Raw genomic sequence first — 23625 nt, 5'->3', positions numbered from 1 at the left:
TCCACGTCCAGTGCGGAGCGGGGCCCCTGGCAACAAGTTACTTTAAGGGGAGGGCCGGAGGCTCCGCCCCCGCCGCCGCTCGCCATTGGTGCAGGGCGAGGGGTGATTTGCATAAGGGGCGGGGCCCGCCGCCCGCGGGGGTCGCTGCCCGCCCGCCCCGCACAGCCCGCGCGCCGCCGGCCCCGCACGGGGGTCCCGCCCGGGGCTCCCCGGACCGGCCCGGGGGGCGAGAGGCGGCGGGACACGGCCCGGCCCGGCCCTGCTCCGGCTCCCCGTTCCGCCTCCCTCGTTCGGCTCCTCTGTGGTTTTTTTTGTTTTTTTTTTTTTTTTTTTCCGCTGCGAACTGCCCGGGGGCTTCACCGCGCCGCGGGACCGGCGGGGACACCCCCGACGGTGGGATGTGTTTTACGCTCCAGTAAATTGTGTTGAATTACCGGCACCGCCCGGTTTGGGGGGGCAGCGGGCAGCGGGTGCGGGAGGGGACCGCGGGGTCCCTCTGCGAGGAGGGGCGGAGCGGCAGCAGCTCCGGTGCGTGCCCTGGGACAGCCGGTTACTCCCGAAGCCCCTTTTCCAGGGGTTTTTGGGGGGGTCGGTGCGCGGCAGGGGGGTCAGAGCCACCCCTGTGTCCCCTGGGGCCGCCGTGCGCTCCTCGCAGCCCCGAGCGCGTCGCTTCCCTCCCCCGCTGCCTCCAACGGGCAAATAACGGAGGAAATCGGGAATTGCTGGAAAAAAAGCGACACGAGACCCTCCGTGTCCCCTCGCCCGACTCTCCTCTGCTCCCTCCCCGCAGCGTTCCCGCGGCGGGATCGGGGACCCCCCGGGAGGTCCCGGCCGGAGGAGGATGCGGCACCTCGGGGTGAGCCTTTGGGTGCGGGGGAAGGGGGGGTTACCCCTAAAATCTCCCTCATCGGCTTAAGCTGCTCCTCTCCAAGCGAGCCCTGCTTTTGCAGCGTTTATTTGGAGCATTTGATTCTAATTATCCGCGGAATTCAGCCTTCTAATTGCGACTCTGGAGAGAAAAAAAAAAAGCAACTCCCCAAATTCCAGTTTTATCTGCTGTTTCCCCCCCCCGGAAAAGAGAGGGTGCACGTACAAGATCGGTAGGGGAAAATGTAGAAATTGGGCTTTAAGTATTCCAGCATTTAAAAAGTAACAAGAATGTGATGATTTCAGAGTGTTTTGTTTCATTACTGCAATGTATAATAATAAATAAAGCGTATGCTTTGAATTTCAGTGTGTTCAAATGTGCCTGAACATCCATCTGCTTTCTATGTGAAAATTCATATATTCTCTTAAAGTGCAAAGAAGGATTTTATCTTATTTAAAGAATTTCTATTTTCCTTATTTAGTAGTTTCTCCAGATTTCAGCTTTTGGTTTGCAGAGTCACAAAGTGAGTTACCTCCTGACAAAGTTATTTTAAGTATAATTTTACGAAGTGTCTTTCAAAAAATATTATTTTGAGGCTCAAGGAGAAATAAATAAGTTGAACTTGCAAATGAGGAATAATTTAAATTTTCTTCCAAAGCTTAATAAGATTGGAGAAGAGTTTGTTTCCCTGGGCTTCAGCCCAGTGCTTTGCAGGGCTGTTGGACACTTGGCAAAATCTTTTTTCCCCCTCATGTGACATATAATTAATGTATATTCCTATAAATCCTGACTCGTTGGGCTCTCACGGCTCTTTAATAACTTTACCTTACGATTTACCTGACTCACAGAATTTCAGTGTTTTAGTGGTGGCTGAGTCAAGCAATAATCCCTATTTTTAGTCCAGCTTTTCCAAGCCAGCCTCTCCTCCTGGAGCACCTTCCTCGGAAGATCCGGCCCTCGCTGCGTGACTGAGGCTGGGAAGGGATTTGTGGGATCCTTGGAAAGGGATTTGTGGGATCCTTGGAGCGCTGGGCAAACCCACGGAGGTAGGAATGAAAACAAGAGCCCCTGTTTTCTGCTCCCTGCCTTCAGCTCCCAGTGAAATTCCTGCAAAAGAAGCCCCCAAGGACAGCAGGAATTAGAGCCTTTGGTTTTCTCCCTGCTTGCTGCTGCCTTTCAGGGCTCTCCAGCTCTGCCCGAGGAGGGGAATTGCATTTCCCAGCCCACACACTTCAATTCCTCTTTGTCCAGCGCAGGTAGAAGGAGGACAACTTTTGGGAGTTGCTTCCTCTTGCTGCAGAGATGGGCACAGGGAAGAGGCCGTGCCTGGGAGCGGAGCAGGGAACGTGTCCTGCTGCACGTCTGGCTTTGAGATGCTGCCCAAACCCTTTGGTGTCTCTCTGCGTCCGTTCTCAGCTGAGCTGGCGCAGGGAGAGGCCTTGTCCTGCCTCACACACCGAGGACACAGGGACAGGGGGCAGCTGGAGCTGAGAACTTCCTGGGAAGCTCACCGATCCATGACACGGAGTGGGAGAATGCTGGGAGAGCAAGTGGGTTCAAGTGGGGCTGTTTGTCTTGTGGGGTCTCCCGTTTGATTTTTGTGTGACAGAGGCCCAGCGATGTTTGCCCAGGGATGGGCCAAGGCTGGAGCTGCGGGGCAGGTCCTGCAGTGATCCCATGGGATGGGTCACCTGTCCTGCCCCAGGATGCTGCAGGGCAGGCCCTGACAGCAGGATTCCCAGGGAGAGGGTGCAGATCTGGGAGGGAAGAGCCGAGGTTTCTGTTGCCCGATGGAGCCTTCAGAGTGCACCCAGATGGGGGATGTCTGGAAAGGATTTGGTGGAGCAGAGGTGGGATATGTTTAGAGAGGATTTTGTGGAGCAGAGCCAGCTGTTCCTGGCAGGGTGGGCACAGCAGAGGAATATTTGGAATATTCCTTCATTTTCTTTAGAGTCTGCCGTGGCCTCCAATAAAGTTCCTGGCCAGCTCACACCAGTGTTTCTGGGAATCAGGCATTCAATATGAGCTCTGCTTGCTTGGCCCCATCACTGTGTCACTTGGAACCCTCAGAATCCCTCTGGGATGGAGGTGGCCTGACCTCCCATCCCAGTTCCTCTCTTCCATACCCATTCCTTACCCAGGGATAAGAGTGTGTCTGCATTGGCTTCAGAGCAGGCAGAGCCCTGCTAGTGCCAGGGAGGGGAAATTTCCTCCTCAGTGGAAGACTGGGAAGGCATTTTTGGAGCATGAGAGCACGTGGGAACCACTGGACACAATGGATGTGCTCTGTGATGGACCCACAGATCGCACTCCTCCCTTGGCTGGGTGTAGGCCCAGCCCAAAGCTGGGCTTTATCCCTAATCTGAACAAGAGGTAAAGTTCTCATTTATCAAAAATTGGCCTCCTTTGAACTGCCAGCAGATTTTACATGGGAATTCCAAAGAGCAAATAGAAAGAGTCTTTACAGGGGGAGAAAAAATGAGCCCTGATCAGATAAGAGTAAAACCTGTGCGTGGTGTTAAAATAAGCCTCTGACATGTGCAGGATTAATGCTCTGCCCAGAGAACGTGGCAGCTCAGAGGTTGCTGTGAAACAATGTTCAAGCCTTTTCAGGAAAGCTCCTGGTATCTGAAAAGAAGATAAAAAAAAAAAAAAAAGACCTGTGGTAACTTTTACTCACTTCAATTAAAATAGCAGCAGAAGAGCTGAAGAACTTTGCCCTCCAGGTGGACAATAGTGGTGGGTCCCATCCTGCACCGTGTGCTTGGGAAGGCTCCAGCACACAACCAGTGTTTGCTCATGGAATTTTAAGGCTAAATTTATATGGCTCTGTTCCTTGCAGGTCAGTTTAGGTCCAAAATTTGTCTTCTGTTCACATAAAATGAGCCTTGTCTCATCCAAAGCCCGTGTGGACGTGTCACTCGGGTGAGTGATAGACTTGGCAGTGCTTGAAATGCAAGTGGAGAGGAGTGCACAGGATTCCTAAGCCCCTTTCTGGGTTTCATCATGGCAGCAGATATCAGAGAAAAAGGACATTCAATGTCATTATGTTATTTTTATTCAAATATTCTAAAATAGCAGCAAGAAAAGAAAATGCTTTTGCAGGATCAAACCTCACACACGTGTGAGTTACACAGCAAGACCAGGTGAGCTCTTGGCAAAGGATCTCCTCTTTCCTCCTGCACAGCAAAGCCTGGATGGCATCTTTTCAAAATAATGGAGATTATTAGGATTAATTATGATTCCTGTGATTATTAATTGTTTGTCCTGTGGTACTGCCTAGGAATCCCTCTTCTGAATCAGCACCTCCTCATTATCCTGTACAAATACGGGAGAAAAAAAAAGGTAATTCTTCCTCTGAAAATCCTTTTCAGCCTTAATCCTGCTAACCCTGGAGTTAAGGATCAGAGTTCCACAGGCAAAGGGCGGTGATTTTAAAGGAAAAAAATATTACTGCTGGAAAAATCTTTAACTACTGAAAGGAAGCTCCCAAATTCTTTGTGAGATCCCCATCTCCCATTTAGCAGACGCAGCTGAAGGCTCAGTGGGACGGTGTGTAACTGCATTATCCATAACTGAATGTATGTTCTCTTCAGAGGAGCCCCCCAAACGTTAATGCTGCTTTAACAAACAAGTTATTTCTGCTCACATTCCCTTTTCTCTGTTTTTCTTTAAACCCGATTCCTGGCAGCCAGAGGGGCGAAAGGCCAGACCTGAATGAACACAGAGCAATTTAGGGTGCCAGGGACAGCAGGGTTGAGGTGCTGGTGGGGACAGCTGCTGGGGGCTGGCACAGTGAGGGCTTGTTTCCCTGGCACTTTTTGCAGCTGTTTGGAACACACAGCAAAATAGGGTCGGGCGGGGGGACGCGGCGGCCGCCGGTCGTTGAATGAGGATGAGCATCAATGATGCCCCTGCCCGCCTGGCATTCATGAATCGCCCTCCCTTGGAGCCTCCGAGGCTCTTCAATATCTTCTTTGCCTTATTTGCTCGGGGTTTACACTCTTTCCTTCGCTGCTGCCTCGCTTGGAAAAGAGGGAAAGCGGCGACCTGAGAATAAAAGTCAACGGTAAAGAGATGAGGGAGCAGAAACCCCCTGCAGAGGATGGTCCTCACAGAGCTGGGGCCCAGCGGGGATTTGGGACAGAGAGGTCGTTTGATGTCCCAGTCAACTGGTTTGTCACGTGTTTTCTTTTATAGCTTGAATCATCTTCCAGTAAAGCCAGGAAAGGCTTCCATTGCCTCTTACGAGAACTGGATCGGTCCCTTTTGGTAACAACACATTTCTGCTGGTTTTAGGCTCAAGATTTGCAGCACGTCTTGTTCAAAGGTGCTGCTGACACACGATGTCCCCCAAGTTTGGTGTTTGTTCCTGCCACCACCCCAACCTGTGCATCTGGCAGATCTCCTCAGCGATGAAAACTCACCCAGCCCGGGTTCCCTTCCCAGCTCCCATCATTCCTTCTTTTCTTTGCTAAATCTTTAGCCTAAACCCTCCGCTCTTCCTCAGTAATTTCCTCAATTATCCAGTTTGTTTTACAGACATTTCCATTTAACGTGGAATTTGCTGTAAAAGACCCCACAGAGGAAACCATTAGCTTACATCTATTTAAGTTTCTCCACCCCAAGCCTCGTGGCTAATCCAACAGGAGAGTGAAACTGCAGTTTACCAGAGGCCTTTAACAAATAGCTGATTTTTCCTTCCCTATACAATGCAGCATTATGTAGGGTTTTTTTCTAAGGAGAACAATGCGAGCAGCAGTGATGGGAAACTGGAAAAACAAAAGGGGCATTTAGAAGGGACCATTTTAGAGGCTGAGAAGGGTTGAATAATGTTACACCTGATAGCAGATACTTTCTCAGTGGCCACTGGACGGGTTAGCACGGCGGTGTTTACATGCCCGTGCTCATCAGTCACTGATGAGGACACTTTATTAAACTGGTTTTGATAAAAAATACCATTTATGAACTCAACGCAGCCAAGTGTTGGACAGCTATAGATTATTTGAAGTAAAAATCATGGCAGCAGCACAAGTAGAGAATTTAGATGACACATTAGGGAGAAATTGTTCCCTGTGAGGGTGGGGAGGCCCTGGCACAGGTTGCCCAGAGAAGCTGTGGCTGCCCCATCCCTGGAGGTGTCCAAGGCCAGGCTGGACAGGGCTTGGAGCAACCTGGGCTAGTGGAAGGTGTCCCTGCCCGTGGCAGGGGGTGGCACTGAGTTGTTTTTAAGGTCCCTCCCAACTGAAACCATTCTGTGATTCCATGAGGAAAGCCTGAGGAATTCAGCTCAAGATGTTCCTGGGGGATGAGCCGGGTGAGCTGAGGGGCTGCAGCCGGGGCAGCATCCCTGTGATGGAGCATCCTGAACCCCTGACAGGGGGTGGGCACAGGGCTCTGGAGCCACAGAATCCCAGAACAGCTGGGGTTGGAAGGAATCTCCGGAGATCGCCCAGGCAGGGTCACCTGGAGCAGGTGACACAGGGACTGTCCAGGTGGGTTGGAATGTCTCCGGACAGGGAGACTCCACGACCCCCCCCGGCAGCTGTTCCAGCGCTCCACGGAAAGAAGTCCTTCCTCAGGCGGGGGCGAAAATCCTCGTGTTTTAATTTGTGGCCATCGCTCCTCGTCCCACCGCCGAGCAGAGTTCGGCACCGTCCTCTGAGCCCGCTCGGAGATACTTGCGTGGATTGACGGGATCCCGCCCGAGCCTTCCCCTCTCGGCGCTGACGGAGGGACGCTCCGGCCCCTCCGCCGGCCGCTCCGTTCCCGTTTTATCTTTATTAAACCCCCAACCTCTCTCCCAGACTCTCGCACCGACCTCCCGCTCCCCGCTGCCCTCAGCGCGGCCCCGCCCGCCCGCACATGCTCGCTGGCTCCGACATGGCGGCGCCCGGCGCGGGGCCGCGGCGGCGGCGGGCGGGGGGGGCCGGGGCGGCGCGGGGGGACATTCCCGGGGACATTCCCGGGGACATTCCCGGGGACACCCCCGAGACCCCCGGTCCGGGTACCGCGGCCGGGCCTCCCCCGCCACCTCCGGGCACCTTCTGGCTGACCCGCATCGTGCTGCTGCGCTGCATCGCCCTGCTGTACCGTGAGTGCCCCCGGGGCGGGCGGGGGGCGCCGCGATGAGCCACGTGGGATTACGGGGTTGTCCCCATGCCAGGGTTGTCCCCATGCCAGGATTGTCCCCATCCCAGGGTTGTGTCCCATCCTCGATGGGCGCCGGGGACAGCGGGACTCCCCCCGTGCCGGGGCGGGGCTGAGCCCTTGGGGGCTCTCCGTGCTCCACGTGGGTGCCGGCGCGGACCCCCGGGCGCTGTGACCCCGCCCCGGGTCCGCCCCCCGTCCCGCCGGGAAGGGATGCAGGGATGGATGGATGGATGGATGGATGGATGGATGGATGGATGGATGGATGGATGGATGGCACGGGGGAGCCCCGCCTGTCACCCCGTCACTGCTCGGTTTGGGGTCTCGGGTACCTGCGTGTGCACAGCTTCGGGGATGGGCGAGGTGTGACAGTGGGGAGAGCCAAGGCTGCCGGAGCTCGAGGAGGCTCAGGCTCATGGTGGGGTTGTTGGGGTGTCCTGTGCAGGGCCAGCAGTTGGATTCGATGGTCCTGTGGGTTCTGTGGAGTTCTGGATTCTGGAGAGCGGAATGTTATATGTTGGTTGTGAAATAAATTGTGGGAATGGGACTGGGTCTCCAGGAGTGAAATGACTTCAATATATGAGTGATCCAACCACTCTGAGCCTGTCTGGGAGGCCACCAGTTACATCCTGCCTAAAATTCTACATGGTGTTTATGTCCATCAGATGCTCAGGGTGTCACATCTATGTGGATATTCCAGTTGTATCCCAAGGCAAATGATCACACTACAGTCAGCATTGAATGGATTGGGAGCTGTGGAAGTTCTGGTGATGTTTTGGTGGCCATCTGACTCCAGCTGTTAGGATGTTGTTTGGACAGTGCTCTCAGGCACGTGGTGGGACTCTTGGGGTGTCCTGTCCAGGGCCAGGAGTTGGACTGGATAGTCCTTGTGGGTCCTTTCCAGCTCAGGATATTCTGTGATTCTGTGATCCTTGGGGGCCCCTTTGAACTCAGGGTATTCGATGATTCGATGATCCTTGTGGGTCCCTTCCAGCTCAGGATATTCCATGATTTTCTTGTTTTCCACTCCTACTTTACTGGTGGGACCCTGCTGCTGACGGCTGGATGGTGTTGGTGATGTTGGAGCTCCGGTGCTGGTGGAGCTGGAAGGAGGGTTTGCTCACACCATAATCTTGGTACCTCTCAGCAGAGCTGGTTGGAGCTGCTCATTCTTTTCTTGTGAGCTTGTGAGCTCAGCTATTCAAGGGAGGAACTCTTTGCCTTATACAGAAGCAGGACTGAAGGGAGAGATGACATCCTTGGGTGCCAACACTGCCAGTCAGGACCTGGGGTTGACATGACCTTAAAATGTTTAACAGTAAAAGCAGTTTCCAGCCTCCGCTCGTTTGACTCTGGCACTGAGAACACAGAGATCCCTCCTCAGAGCCCACTGGTGCTCCACTTAAAAAATATTTACAGTGAAACCAAAACTGACATGTAACACACTACGGTACAAATTCTAAACTTGCCCCAGATTTGTCCACAGAATCGTTAGAATTTGTAGCCTGCCAGCCTGCTTAGATTATTTTGCATCAAAACCATGCAGAAGTTGTAGTTTTGTATGGTTTTGACACGTGCTCTGTTTCTAGTTTGGTTTCAGCTCTCGGTGAAATGCGAGGTTATGACTCTTTCAGTCAAAATGAAAGCGATTCCGATATTCCCCCGTGTGTAAATCCAGACTGCTGAGTTTCCCGTGGCTCACTTTGCAGTTTCCTTATGAAAAACTGATTAGTGTTCTCCTTGGGGGGAGGCTGCTGCTCTCTGATCCTGGATTTGGGGTTATAAACGGGGCACATCAGGGACCAAATGCTGTCCCCAGGGGCGGTGGCGTGTTCGGAGGGATGGGGCTGGAGGGGGCAGTGGGAAGGGAGCAGGTGGTGGCTGGAGGGGTGGGAATTGGTAGAAGACAAATGTATGGGACCTTCTGGTGAGTGGGAGACCTGATCTGGGACAACAGGAGCAGTAACAGGTGAGATGAGTATCCAGTTAAGGGTGGGGTGAGTTACAGGTGGAAATGATTGAGGCTGATGGGCTGCAGGATAAAGGGAGGGTGGGAATGCTGGGACCAGAGGAGGAGGCTGAGCTTGCAGGCTGGTGAGTAGAGTTGTATGTGGCACTTTTCCCAAAGGAGAAGGGAGGGGGAACTCCTGGGAGCGGCTGAAGGAGGGGTGAGACCCCAAAATGCTTCTGTGGTGCAGAGTGAGGAAACCTTTTGGAGAGGGGTACCCAAAAGGGTTTGGGTACTGGAGCTGGAAGGAACAGGGCAGGAGGATGGCTGTGCCCTTTGTGATGGAAGAGGTGCAGGAGAGGAAAAGTTTAACTGCTCATTATGCAACTTCTGCTTGGCTGCAGTCAGGCCACAGGGATTTCTGCTTTGCTTTTGGTTGGGGCACAGTCAAGCAACCTGGGCCTGGCTTGGGACAGCTTGAATTCCTACTTGGGCTGTTGCTGGCAGCGGTGTTGGGGTTCCAGCTCCAGTCCCAGCATGGGGGAGATGCCACAAAGCCCTCAACCCTAGAGGGGTGGAGGCTGCTTGGTGTGTCTGAGATGGAGAGGTTGTGAGCAGGCAGGTTCCCCCGTGACCCGGCTGGTGGGCTGGGGTGCTCCCGAGGGAAGGTGGGCTGCCTTTTGATCCCTTCTGAGAGCCTGAGTTTAGAAACAGCAGAAAACAATTTAGTGCCTCTGTGCCAAGCTGCTCTTCCAGGCTCTTTTCTGAAGATGGAACCATTTACTGTGACAGATGATTTCTGTTCCCAGACGAGGCGATTCGGAGGCTCAGACTCGCTGAGGAAACGGCTGATGCCGTTGTGACAGTTTGACATTCCTTGACATTCCTCGGTTGTGGGATGTGTTTCACCCTTTTACTCGTAACCCTTTCACTCCTGCTGGGTTAAGCAACAAATCCTTTGGCAGGGACCTTGTCCTGAGGTGTCAGGGGAGTGGTCGCTCCCTGGTTGTGGCTCCTGCCTCAGTGCAGCCGTGTGAGCTGAGGGCTTGTTCCCCTCCCGGGTGGAAAGGGAGGGGTGTGAGAGTGAAGGACCCTGTGGATGGGCTGGAGAGGAGCATGATTTGGGGTGTGCAGTGGTGCTGAGGTGAGGGTGGTGCCTGGTGCAAGTAAGGGAGATGCTTTCCCTGAGGATCTCCCCCTGTGGAAGGAGGACAGGCAGAGCAAGGCAGGTGGGAAGTGTCCTTCTGTGTGCCCTCCCTTCTCCCCCACTCCCTTTGCTTTTAACAACTCTCTTCTTTTCTTGAAGGGGGTTTCCAGCAGCAGCCAGAGCCTGGGAAGTCCCTGGCAAAGCAGCTGCTGTCTGAGAGGCAGGATAAAGAGGGGAAGGGATCTGATGATTTGGGGAGGTCAGTGACCAAACCCACCTGCTGCTTGCAGGAGTGGGAAGGAAGGGAAGTGGATTCAGCTGAAAGTGCTCCCTGAGGTTTCTCTTTGCAGGAGGGCTGTGCTGGGGGGCCTCAACAGAGCAGGGAGGTAAATGAACCACCTGTCATTTTTTAGGAGGAGCTGGCACTGGTGCTGGTAAATTCAGTGACACCTGAGTTCTTACAATTGACAGCCATCAGAGGTGTTTTCGGGTCTGGGACCTCTTTCACTTGACAAGTGTGGGCGCAGACCAAGAGATCTCTGAAGGAGGAGGGTGTGGAGTAACTCAGAGAACCCTGGAATGGTTTGGGTTGGAAGGGACCTTAAAGCTCATCCAATTCCACCCCCCTGCCACGGGCAGGGACACCTTCCACTAGCCCAGGTTGTTCCGAGCCCTGTCCGACCTGGCCTGGGACACTTCCAGGGATGGGGCAGCCACAGCTTCTCTGGGCAACCTGTGCCAGGGCCTCTCCACCCTCCCAGGGAAGAATTTTTTCCCAATATCTGAAACCACTTTTGGAGAGTTTGAAGCCCTTTCCCCTTGTCCTGTCACTTCAGGCTCTTGTAAATAGTCTCTTCATCTTTAGTTCCCTTCAGGTACCAGAAGGGGCAACTAAGTAACCCCAAAGCTTGTCTTCTCCAGGCTGAACAATCCCAATTCTCCAGCCTTTCCTCCCAGCAGAGCTGCTCCAGCCCTCTGATCATCTTGGTGCCTCCTCTGGACTCGCTCCAACAGCTCCAGGTCCTTCCAGTGCTGGGGACCCCAGGGCTGGAGGCAGCTCTGCAGAGGGGGGGGGTCTCACCTGAGCTGGGCAGAGGTTTGAAGAAATGCCCTTTTGAGATCCAAAGGTTTTCCATCCTGGCCTTGCACTGTGTGCTGCTTCTTTGTGGCAGGGATTGATGTTTTGGCAATACAGAAATTCTTTGAGGTCTTGTTGGAAGTGCTGTTACAGGTAAAGAGCTGGTCCCAAAGCTCTTGACAACAAATGTGCATTATTTGCTCCCTTCACCCTCCTCCTAAATCATTGCTAGGTACCCTTTTTGGGTGGTTACTATCATCAGATGCCAGATGTAGAAGTTTAAGTAATTAGATACCACCCTCCCCCATCTCAGCCAGGCTCTGTGGAGTGCTTTGAAATAAAAGCTATTATTTAAATCTGGTTTATATTCCTGCTCCTTATGTATTGTTTCATAGTATTTTCTTTCCCCAGAGCTGGAGCTACGGGAGGCTTGTGCTCCTTCTTCCTAATTCTGAAATCTAAAGCCTTCTCAGGGGGATTTGGCTTCCTGTAGGTTCCTGGCTCTCCCCGGTGTCCTTCCTCCTCTCTTTCTCTGCCATCTCCCCTGTTTTCCCTTCCCTCAGTTATATTAAAAGGCTCCCAGTAGCTTCCAGCTTGCCTGGTCAGGACTAGAGAGCATCTTCTGATGCTTTTTCTCCCCTGGAAGGTTTTATTTCGGCTCAGAGCTTGTTAGCAAGTCTGTCCAACGACAGCAGCGTGTCAGCACCGGGTGCTCTGAGCAGCTGATCCCCCTGAAATGGGAAAACGAGAACAAGAACGGAGAAGAGAATTTATCTCCTGTCTGCTCCTTGCCCAGAGCTGCTCTGGAGCAGAGGGACATCCTCCAGCTGCAGACTGGGCTGCACTGGTGTGGTTGGAACAGTGAGTGCCCCAGGGAAGCTCTGAGTGGTGCCACAGCCCAGCCTGCTCCCTTTGCTTCCAAAACAAGGAGGCAACGGGGAGATAAGGACTTAAAAACCCCCAAAGCAACCACCCCAAAGTCTTCAGCTCTGCCGTGAATGGCAAGAAAACAAAAAGGTGTTAAGAACAGAGGACTTTGTTGTGTGTTTCTGTGTGGCTGTGGGGTAGCACCCTGAGAAGGGGGTGCTTGGCTCTGCTCCTTGCTGTGGTGTTGTTACTTCTGCATTGCAAAACTCTGCAGGGGAATTTATCAATTGAAAGCTTATTTGATTTTAATTTCTCTGATAATAAAGCAAATGCCAGGAATATTCTCCTCTTTCTTCTTTCTGTTAGTACAACCTCAGCCTGCAGCATCCAGCACAGGGCCTGTTTGATGCCTCCTTGGGTCAAAGGGGCACTTGGGCTGTGGCTCCAGGCAGACTTTTTGGGGGTGTGCAAAGTGTAGTTTGGTTTTCATGCAAAGCTCTGTGCTCTTGCTTCATTTCTTCTCGTGATTTGGGCATTAAGTAAAAGTTAAGACTTCTTCTAATGGGGGGGAGAGAGAGAAAAAGCCACATGACCGGAAAGTTTTGGATTTCACATCTTTAAATCTTTACCGAGCATGGAGAATGGGATTCTCTCCTTCTCCTGCCACGACAGGCTGAGCCTGGGCTGGGGGAAAGGAGCTGAGGTGACAGGGAAATATGGGTAGATGGAATCATTTTGGGTGGGGGACTCTTTGCTGCACGCTTGGGTTGTGTTTATTGGGAGAACGGGGGTTTGAGCAGCGCTGGGTTTGGGGGGAAAGAGGAGCCTGGAAGGGGAAAGAGAAGGTGGAGGGAGGGAGTTAATGGAAAAGTACAGTTAAAGCAGCCTCTGAGGTGAGAGTAAGTAGTGGAGGTCTATTAGCAGCGATGCCAATTTACATGGATCACTTTGTGTAAAGCTCAGCTCCAGCAGGGAGAGGAACGTTCCCATGTGAGCTGTCAAAGGCTCCGGCTGCCTCGAGTGGGAGGGAGCTCAGGGCCACTGAGCTCCTTCAATCTGCAAAGGGGATGGATAGTTTGGAGAATGACAGTGCTCCAGGTGGGACACAGAGACTGGGATGGGCTGAAAACACCCAAATCTGTCAGGAAGTGTCAGGGAAAAGTCCTGGCAGTGAGCAGCCAGAGGGAAGATGGGAATGTGATGGGGTTTGTGCTGGGGCTGGAGACTTAAAGGGGTGCAGAATCCCAGGAAGAAGCTCCAGGACAAAGGAGAAGTGGTTGAACATCCCCTGGTGGGTGTGGCAGCCCGTGCCCAAGGTGGAAGCAAACTTGTTTGACCTGGAGGGAGTGGGAAGATGGAGAGTGGAAAATCCCCAAACACAAGGCCACGGGGAGAGAGGTTTCAGAGCACAGGTTGGGGAAGAGGAAGAAGCACAGGCTTTGGGGGAGAAGGGACTTTTTTACCCCCCTGACTGAGCCAAGGTCAAAGGGAAGGTTCCTGGAGAAGGGAGTGGGGTCTGTTATGCTCAGTGTAAGGATACAGTTTCTCCAGGGGTTCAGGGAGAGGAAGCAATGACAAGCTGATAAATAACTTCCTTTTTTTCCCCCCCAGTGGATCTGTGCTTCTCCCATGTTGCTGAAATCCTTTAGAGAATCAGTCTTGAGTTTCAGCTGTTCCCTGTGTCCAGTAACACGGGAACTGCTCTTGGGGATGGAGCTGGTGCTTTGGGAAGAGCAGGGGAGAGAGGATTGAGTGGAAGTGGGAGCTTCCTGAGGGATGTGCTCCAAAAGATGCTGGAGATGAGGGGGGAGGGAGCAGAGTCATCAAGGCGGCGGCTCAGCCTGGGGAGTGTCCAGGAGAGGGAGCTGGATCCGGGATGGAGCAGCACGTCTGGGAACGCTGCTCTGTGAGCAGTTCATGGGCCGATGGCCTGGGAGGTGATGGATCCAAACACTCTGGAATGGTCGGGATTTGGTTTGGGGGAGGTGAATCCCAGCCATATTAGTGCTGTTGCTGGTGGCGTTTAGTTGTGAATGTTGACGTGCGAAACACAAGTGAAAAATCCATATTCTGGGAGAGGGGAAAAAACCACTTTGGAGCCCAAGCTGGGCAATCCTAAACTGTGCATTTCATGTCAACTCTAACTCTGTCTCTGCTGCTTTCAGACTCAAAAAGGCTGTGCAGGACTGTCCATACAATGTGTACTTTTCTGCAATTGCTATAGTTTGTTTTTCCTAATTTACCCTTTCCTTCTTTGTCTTGCATACGGTGCAGGGGTCTAATTTAGACTTTTTTAGACAAAAATGTGCTTGGCAGTTATGGGTTGGGGCAGCAATTCTGGAGCGTTTAGAGGTGAATTTGATTAGCACTTTTGGAAAACTGTGCAGCAAATTGCAGTGCTAATCACGGGCAATCGAGCCATGGAGTTTTAAGGCAGAGCTGGTCTTTAGTTGTGTTGTTTTTTGGGCTTTTTTTAAGCCAAAAATGAAGATATTAAGCTGTCTGAAGCTCCAAAGCATCATATTTTTGCTGGCTTCACATATCAGGGTTTCTGATTATGCAGTTGTGCTGAACTGAGTGTTGGGGAAAAAAATATGAATAATACTGAATAATGTGAATATTTGCAGTCAAGAACTGATCCCGTAGGGTTGTGATCAGTTCTTGTCTTGTGCCTCACTGACCATAACTGGGCAAAACATTCAGTGTGTCTTTTAAAATTGGTAAAATCATAAGTAGTTGGTATAAAAGATGGATGGGAAGAGATGCAGCCACTTAACTCCCAACTTTGTTGCGTCATCGCTGTGATTCAGGAGCTGCTGGAATCAAAGGGAACCCTCCCAGTGACCTCTGCTGTGGGTTGTGACTCGTGGTGGTTTTCCAAATGAGAACAAAATATGTGGTGTGTGCAGAGAGAGAGCTGGAGAAAGTGTTAAGTGGATTAACTGAGCCCCACTGGGGACCTTTGTGTGTGTCTGGGGATGTTGAGTTTTATTCCCTGGGGCTGCAGACTTTTGGTTGCTCCTCAGACTTCAAAGGAATGGGAATCCAGGCCTGAACTGGGGGTTTGATGTCAGTGTTCCAAGCGAGGGGCAGCGAGCAGAGGAACACCAGGATTGTTGTTTGCAGAGTGACCCTGTTCAGATAAGGGAGGCAACAAATGTGATCATTAACCAGGGAGGTTTGGGGGGAAACAAACTGGCCTTTTGCAAGACCTTTGGGATTGCTGTGCGTGACATGGCTGGGGTTTGATAATGTTTGAAGGATGGGTAAGTTAGTGGATGGAGCCTAATCAGGGAATGTTGGCCTCCACTGTTGTTTTTTTTTTTCCCCTGAGAAATGGAGATTGCTGCAGTTACAAACTGCAAATTGGTTACTGGAGGAGATTCTTAAAATATGAGCTAATCCCTACGAACTGACCAACTTTCTCTGTAGAACATCAAATTCTAGGTCTATAATCTGTAATTAAATTGCTTCTGTGCTGTTAAAAAAAGCAGCTGGTTGTTCTAAGATTGTCCAGTGCAGGAGCACAGACACTATAAATGGGAGAGCTGTAGGGACATGGGAAAAGTAGCAATTTAGAGGACGGGGAAAATATTAAGACTTTGTATTTCCAGGATGTGAGAGGATCCAGAAAGTCAATCCACAGCAGAGCTACTGTCTTTGGCAGTTGGGATGTAGAACTGTTAACCACTGCACTGCCAGAAGGATTGAAGGGTGGTTTGAACAGCTCTGGGGTTCTCTGGATGGGAAGGACATGGACCTGCTGGAATGAGGCCATGATGATGCTCCAGGGGCTGGGAGCCAGGCTGGGAGAGCTGGGGGGGTTCACCTGGAGAAGAGAAGGCTCCAGGGAGACCTGAGAGCCCCTTCCAGGTCCTAAGGAGGCTCCAGGAGAGCTGGAGAGGGACTGGGGACAAGGGATGGAGGGACAGGACACAGGGAATGGCTTCCCACTGCCAGAGGGCAGGGTTAGATGGGATATTGGGAAGAAATCCTTCCCTGTGAGGGTGTCTGTGTTTAATGGAACTGAAATGGGAGGGTTGGAAGATACAGGTGGATCTTTCCTGCTGCAGAGCTGGTGGGAGCTGGGTGTGCTCTCCTGGATGCTTCCACTGGGCTCCCTGGAATCTGTGTGTGTTCCTCAGTGTCCCCTCTCCAAAGGGTTATTGCAGAAAGGAAATTCTGGCTGAAAGTCTTGAAATCAGTGCATCACCTTCCCTGCTCCTCTGCAGTGCTGGGGAGTTGTTTCAGGAGATGGACAGTGTGGGACTCCCCTCAGGTCCCTCTGGATCTGACAGAGCTGGGATGAGCTTCCTGCTCCTGTCCTGGGTCACTGGGTTCCAGGGAGCTTTTCCCAGCAGTGCCTGGAGCAGTTTGCCTCAGCAGCTGCTGAGGAGAAGATGATCCCAAACAGGCTCTGTGCTGCTTCCTGGTGTGAAGAGAGAGACAGGATTTGTAGAATTCCTCTGCATTGTGGTTAGCAGAGATCACAGGATCATGGAATGGTTGGGGTTGGGAGGGACCTTAAAGCTCATCCAGTTCCAACCCCTGCCATGGGCAGGGAACCTTGTGCTTGAGCATTGTAATGACTGTTGGGTTTTAACAGAGATGAAACCTTGAATAAATTCCTTCTAAGCCATTAATGTACTTCTGTAACTCAGGACTCAGAATCATCCAGGCTGAGGGATGGATTTTAACACAGTTTTCCCCCCTCCTTGTTTTCCTAGTTGTGGCCTTCCTGGTGGCATATCATCAGAACAAGCAGCTGATAGGAGAGAAGGGGCTGCTGCCCTGCAAGCTGTACCTGCAGAACATCAAGAGGTACTTCAAAGGGAAGATAAACCTGGATGCCTTGAGCTATGCCCCAACCATCATCTGGTTTCTGGACTGGTCTGACATGGACAGCACCTTGGACTGCCTTGCCCTGGCTGGCCTGGCAATATCAGCCTTTGTGTTGGTGGCTGGATGTGCCAACATGGTCCTCATGTCCATCCTGTGGCTCCTCTACCTCTCCTTGGTCAACGTTGGACAGATCTGGTAGGTTCTCAGCCTCTCTGCTTTGTTTTTCTCTGGTATCTGATGCTGTTTGCCAAGACAATGCCCTGCCCAGCAGGAATTCACACAGAGCCTGGAGTTTGCCTTTTGTGGGTGCTGTGGTTGAAAGGAATTGGCTCTTGATATTTGAGATAAAGCTGTATTTTATTTATTTTTTTATTTTTTTACTCCTTTGACTCTTCAGATTTGGGGTCTAAAATTTAGTCTGGCACAGGCAGGTGCTCCTGGTGTGCAGCAAAAACACACCAAGGGATTGGGTTGGGTTCTTCTGGGAAAGGGGTAAGAGAGAAGGGGGGTTAGATGATATTGCCTCAACTTCTTCTCTTCTTAATATTATATATGAAACAGGAAATGAGGTGGTTCTTGTTAAGCAGTGGGGGAAAGGAATCAAAGCAGCCCAGCAGCACAGTTCATTCAGCTGTGGTTACATTTTTCATTAGATCCTCTGAAATGGGTCACTGGGTGGTCAAAACCATATTATTATTGTGCACACAGTGTGACCTGGAATTCCCTGGAGAAAGGGATGCTGGGTGCTTCCAGTGCAAGTAAACACAGGGAAAGAGCAAAGCAGGGATTAGCTGAAGTTCTCCCAGGGAATTGTGGTGGCAGAAGGGGTGAGCTGAGAGCACCCAAAATCTGATCTGGTGGCTGGGTGGGTGGGCAGCAGCATTGGCCTTAAACTAAGGCTGGGTTTAAATCTCCCTTCTCACACTGGTTTGTCCACAGGTTCAGGTGGTCCTTTAACTGTCTTACTGTCAGTTTTGGGCAGACTGAGAGGTTTGGATGAGTTCTGATGCTTCCCCGGGGTAGAAGATGACAGATCTTACCCTGTGGGGAAGGAAGGTGCTGTCAGGCCATTCCTGACCGAGTTATGAGACAGCCCAGCAAAGAGGCAGCTGAAAGGAGGAAGAAATTCCTGCTGTGGCCACGTTGGTTGGAGCTGTTGTCCAGTCCTGGTGTTCCTGTTGCTCTGGCCAGGCTGGGCTCCTGTGACCCAGCACCCCCCTCCCAGCAGAATCCTCTGCTGTAGGTGCCTGGGCAGCCAGTTCCAGGAAGATGTGGAATGATAAGGAGGAATAGAGCTCTCTCTTCTTTAGGCCAGTGAGGAACAATTTATTCCTTTTATCGCTTTTGCTCTTTTTTTTTTTTTTTTCTATTTTAATTTTAAATGTTCCTATTTGTTTTGGGCTGGAGTCTCCTGATACCGGGTGCTGCTGGAGGAGAGACTCTTTCAACTGCTGTCCAGCTGGCTTGGGCTCAGTCAGGGGAAGCTTTAGAAGAGCAAACTGTCTCCTTTGAAGGGCAGGACACGCTCCCTGTCTGTCCTGGGACCACCTGGGAGCTGGGGAATACTCTGGGAGCCAGGGGACAGCTGATCCTGCTGGGACAGCACAGCTGAAGGGCTCGGAGGGTCTCACGACCCTCAAGAAAGCTGCTCCTGGGGAGGCTGATGGGAGCTCTTTGTGAGGGGGTTTGCAGGGTAAGGATTACTTTGGCAACCTAAAATCCTGAGAACTGATGTTGTGCTGGCCCTGAATTCTTGATTTGCCAGTTTGTTGTTGGCTCTGAACTGTGTGGATTCAGATGCACTTTGGTGGTTCTCAGCTGAGCTTTCAGAGAGCAAGGTGTCAGTTCTGGTACCTGTGAAACGTGGGGCCAGGATTGCCAAGTTGGAAAGTGGAAAGCACTGGGAAGTTTTGTTTGTAATTCTGGGCACAGTGTTCCCAAAACAGCTGTGGGTCTGCTCAGCCTAAACCTGGCTGTGTTCTCTGGGCCACGGGCTGCACTTGTAGTGGTGTCACACTTTGATCAGGAGCTCAGTGTGTCTGTCTTAAAATACTGGTTTGGGGTTTTTCTCCCATCTGCCACTTTGGACTCTTCCTTTTGAAGTCAGAGAGGACTGTCAAGAACCTAAAAATCTGCCCGTGCAAGAGAATATTTAATGTCTGACCCACTGGGTGAAGTGCTGAATCATTTTAATTTTAACTTCAATTTTCCTTGTAATTTCTGCAAACCATGCAATAAAATGATGGTAGTAAGAAGTGGTGCCAGTTTGAGTAGAGCAGAAGCTGTTAAATGAAGATAAGAATGCTTTAAAAGATTTTTTTTTTTTGGTGGGAATTCCTCATAGATCAACATCCCTTTTGCAGCCTGCAAATCCTGCTTGGCTGGGTTCAGTCCATACTGCAGCTCACGGGTCCAGTACAAATGGCTTTGTCTTTCTCCCCCAACTTCCTCCCTCCTGAATATTATCTTGGATTGTCATCTATTTAAACAAGGATGGGAAAACCTGCCCTTTGTGTAAAAGTAAAAATCCTTGTTGCAGGTGGGCCCGTGAAACCTCCATGTGTGGGTTTGTTCCCTGTGGTTTCTGCTGAGACATTGGCCATGGAGGTCCTGTGGCAGGACAAGCTCTTTGGGAGAGGCCTTCCAGCAGAACTTAAATCATTTTTGTACCAGAATAACTAATGCACTTCCAAAGTGAGTTGGTAATTCTGGAATAAACTCACTTTCATCCCACAGTAAGGTGCCTCCAGAGAGCTATTACATTTTCTTGCATAAACAAACTTTTCAGCTACTCTTGCCACTGATCTCCTGTTTCTTCTTCTGTTGTTTCCTCCCCCCCAGCATTTCCAAATGGCATCTGAAAACCCTTCCTTTGCCTTGGTTATTGTGTAACTTCATTTTTTACAGAGCTCCTTGCCCGCTGTTGGGGAGCACAGTTTGTAAGACACTCAAAACAAAAGCTGGAATTGTGGGGTTTTAAATCCTATTGCCTTTTTTTTTTTTTTCTCCTCTTTCATGACTAAGATTCTGGTCGAGTTACAAGAGCTCAAGGGAACGGGTTGAACAAGCCAATAAATAAAATGTTAGAGCGCAAGGTGGCTACAACTTTCTTTTCAGTGTGTTCTTCCCTTGTGGAAAACAGTGGTGGAGCTGCTGCTAGCAGGTATTTAGGGTAAAATAAGACCAAGCAGCACCTTTTTTCCTGCAGGGAATATGAAATAGAGCTCTGCTCGTGTGCCCTTCAAAGCCCCCGTGCCCAGCTGGCTCCCAAAAAGTTGCTGGTGCTGCAACACTTTCCTAGAGCACAGAGGGGAGTTGATGCCTCTGTCTCTCTGCCCTCAAATACCTGGTGTTTTTTTTATATTTAGCGGATTGAATAATAGCTTGGAACTTTCATATGAAAGGACTTACTGGAGGGACAAGCACGCTGCAGGTCGTGGAAGCTTGTCTGTGAGGCTTGTAATTTAATTGCAATTAAATTACCGTCCTCAGAAGTTCATTTGCAACAGAGGAAGAAGAAAGGCTTGTGTGTTGTGGAGGGTTTGTGGTTTATGTCTCGTTAAAAAGCACTTGACCTGTGCTGGACTTTAATCACTGTGCTGGTGGCTGAACTGGTGGCTGGGTCAGGCTGAGCTCCACTCACTGCTGGGGGGCTCAGGAGATGCTCAGGGCTGTGTTTTCCCTCTCCAGGAGGTCATTAGTAGCCATTAAATGAACCTCTTCCCTGTTTTCTTTCCTCCCATACTCTACAGCTTTGGATTTTGAGATTGAAGCACTTGGGGTTTTGTCTGGTGTGATCCAAATAAAGGTTAGAGCCAGATCTCTCCTGGGTTTCTGACTCCAGGTTGTAACACTGCCAGGGTGGGAACTGGGGGCTGGATTTGGCGCAGGTTCCTTCCCATTTTGAAGCATGTTGGTTTGTGACCCTTTTGTGATGAGGGCACAGCATTTAGAGTGTGAAAAGAATCATCATGGAATGGTTTGGGTTGGAAGGGACCTTAAAGCCCACCCAGTGCCACCCCCTGCCATGGGCAGGGACACCTTCCACCAGCCCAGGTTGCTCCAAGCCCCGTCCAACCTGGCCTTGGACACTTGCAGGGATGGGGCAGCCACAGCTTCTCTGGGCAACCTGTGCCAGGGCCTCCCCACCCTCACAGGGAAGGATTCTTTCCCAATATCCCATCTATCCCTGCCCTCTGGCAGTGGGAAGCCATTCCCCCTTGTCCTGTCCTTCCATCCCTTGTCCAAAGTCCCTCTCCAGCTCTCTTGGAGCTCCTTTAGGCACTGGAAGGTCACAATTATGTCACCCTGAGGCTTCTCTTCTCCAGGTGAACAATCCCAGTTCTCTCAGCCTTTCCTCCCAGCAGAGCTGCTCCATCCCTCTGATCATCCTGGACTAGAGTAGTCCTGCTCTGACACACAAAACAGAGCTGGAAGAACCCCCCTTGGAGCTTCCAGCAGCCCAGATGAGGATGAATGAGGGATCCACACAGGGCCACTTGAGCTGGGGTGGGTTTGGTGAAGCAGTTTGGGTAATTCAGGAAGACTTTTTTTTGCCTGGCCCTGAGCAAGCAGCCACTGAAAGATCAGGAGCTGTGCAAGCAGGGAATAGGAACCTGGGTGTCCTGGGTTTTATCAGCACCCTTGGTTCACCTGGGAAGTTCTCTGTGCAGGCAGGAATGGATGTGTCAGCTGTGCTTAACCAGGTGACCTTGGCCAGGTCTTTCCATCAGTCTCTGTCCTGCTTTATAGGCCTGTCTGGAAGTAATACAAGCTTGTACTGAGGGACTGCAAGACTTAACTGATACCAGCTTTGCAGATATTAAAGTCTGAAGTGGAAGGAGAAATTAATATTGTGCCTGAATCCAGCATACAATTTTGTGTATTGAAAAAAAAAAAGTATCTGAGATTTTTAGATAAAATCACATTAACAAATCTCACCTTGATGCATGGGCCAAACAGGGACAATCTGGAGGGGTTTTTAGGGCTTTGCAAATAACCCTTTTTTTGCAACCTGGCTGTATTTTTTTCCAGCTCTCCAAAATATCCCAACGACAACAGCAGAACTTAGACTATCTAATTCCTTTATCTGGCCTTGGCAATAAACCCCAGGAATTCCTTTGTTATCGTGGATCGGAGCTCCGAGCTGCCCTCCCTCTCTGCCCAGAAAGAAAAGATTATCTCTAGAAACGTAAACCAAGAGTTGCAGGATCTCAGGGGGTCATCCTTCCTGTCCAGGAAGCTGCTTTTTGGCACTTCCTACCCCGCACAGGAGAGAGGGAGGGATCGGTTTCAAAGGATGCTGAGAGCAGCCCTGAGCTCTTGATATGACACATTAATGAAAACAAAGATTAATACCATGTGACACCGTTGCCTTGCAGTACAACTGGGAACTAATGAGGCTAATGAGAACCACATTTTGGGTTGAGAGATTAAAATTTAATCAGGGCTGATGTCAGAAATGAATCATTTAGCGTGGTTTTTTTTTTTTTGGTTTGGTTTTTTTTTTTTTTTTTTTTTTTCCTCCCCAGCATGTGGAAGGTTTCCCCTCCCTGCCCCAGGCTGGGTGTTGGTTTAGCTGCAGTCCTTGAGAGGGGCCAGTCCCTCTCCATCTGCTCACCTGGAATGGAGTGTGGCTGGGCAGGAGGAGGGTGATGCTGTGGCTGGGTTAGTCCTCAAGACCTGAAAATATGTGAGGTTTCTCCTCTTGGTCTCCTCTCAAGTTCAGTGCAGGTGACAGTGGGGTTTGTGCCTTTAATTTGGGGCTCTTCAAAGGTGCAAGTGGAATCTCCTAGGGTTATTTAGGTTGGGAAGGACCTCTGAGATGATGGAGTGCATCACTAAAGCACGTCCCCCAGTGCCACATCTCTGAGCAGGAGCAGAGTGCAGGGGGATATCCAAGGGTTTGAGTGTGTCCCTGCCCACATCCCAAACCTGGGCATTAGTGTGGGAGAGCAGAGCAGGCTGGAAAGGCAGGTGGAGATGAGCTGGGTTAAGAAGGCAGACCCAGCTCTGTCCCAGCTTTGAGAAGATCTGCAGGAGGAGATGTGGGTGCAAGAGCTGCCAGAAGCTTTGAGGGCTGTCAGGGGCTGCTTGAGCTGCACCAGGGCTGGTCATTGCCTCCTTCCATGCAAATATTCCTGGAAAAGAACAAATCTAACCTGCCACTGAAGCACAATAAGTAAAACAAGAGCAGAGGTGTTGGTGACAGGGTGTGTCAGAGCTTGCAGGGTTTCTGCTGAGGCTCCTCAGTTTGTACCTTGAAGATTAAGGTGGATAACTTGTAGGAACTTAAAGAGATTTTAAAAAAGAGGGGAACTAAAGAGGAATTTAAATATTTTACATTGATTGGTTTTACTGTTGTTTTGCCTTATTGCTGGCTTGGCTTCACTTAATCAATAGCACCTCTGGAGGATTTTTATTTTTGATTTAAATCTGAGGTCTATTTTTATTTAATTGAGGGCCTGTAAAATTAAAATAAGAGCAAAGAAACAATGAGATGGTGTGGTTAGTGTGTGGCTTTTGCAGTGACTGATGTACACAGGGCTTTGCCAGAGACCCAGACAAATATCTTTTAATTGCTTATTTTCTGGCACATCCAATTACCAGCTGCATCCACTGAATAGACTCGGAGATCCATCCCACAACTGAAAAACTTAGAAAAAGAAGGAATGATGGTTTTTTCATGATTTTTTTTCCTTTTTTTTTTTTTAAACAATTACTTG

At 50.7% G+C, this 23625-nt stretch overlaps 1 protein-coding gene across 1 annotated transcript in view; it reads left to right on the top strand.

Annotated features, from left to right (window-relative positions):
• Positions 1-6793: 6793 nt before the first annotated feature.
• The window catches only part of LMF1 (lipase maturation factor 1), a gene marked incomplete at its 5' end in the record, with an annotated part of 152628 nt that continues 135796 nt past the window's right edge, over positions 6794-23625 (top strand). Inside the window, 2 exons of the mRNA XM_017823042.1 lie at positions 6794-6962; positions 16786-17095. Coding sequence (XP_017678531.1) covers positions 6794-6962; positions 16786-17095 — 479 coding nt within the window. The remainder of the gene's footprint in view (positions 6963-16785; positions 17096-23625) is intronic.

The sequence above is a fragment of the Lepidothrix coronata genome, unplaced genomic scaffold (assembly GCF_001604755.1).
Source record: "Lepidothrix coronata isolate B3197 unplaced genomic scaffold, Lepidothrix_coronata-1.0 Scaffold101, whole genome shotgun sequence".
Classification (NCBI taxonomy): Eukaryota; Metazoa; Chordata; class Aves; order Passeriformes; family Pipridae; genus Lepidothrix; species Lepidothrix coronata.
Note: the sequence above shows the minus strand (reverse complement) of the source record. Positions and strands in the feature narration are given on the sequence as shown.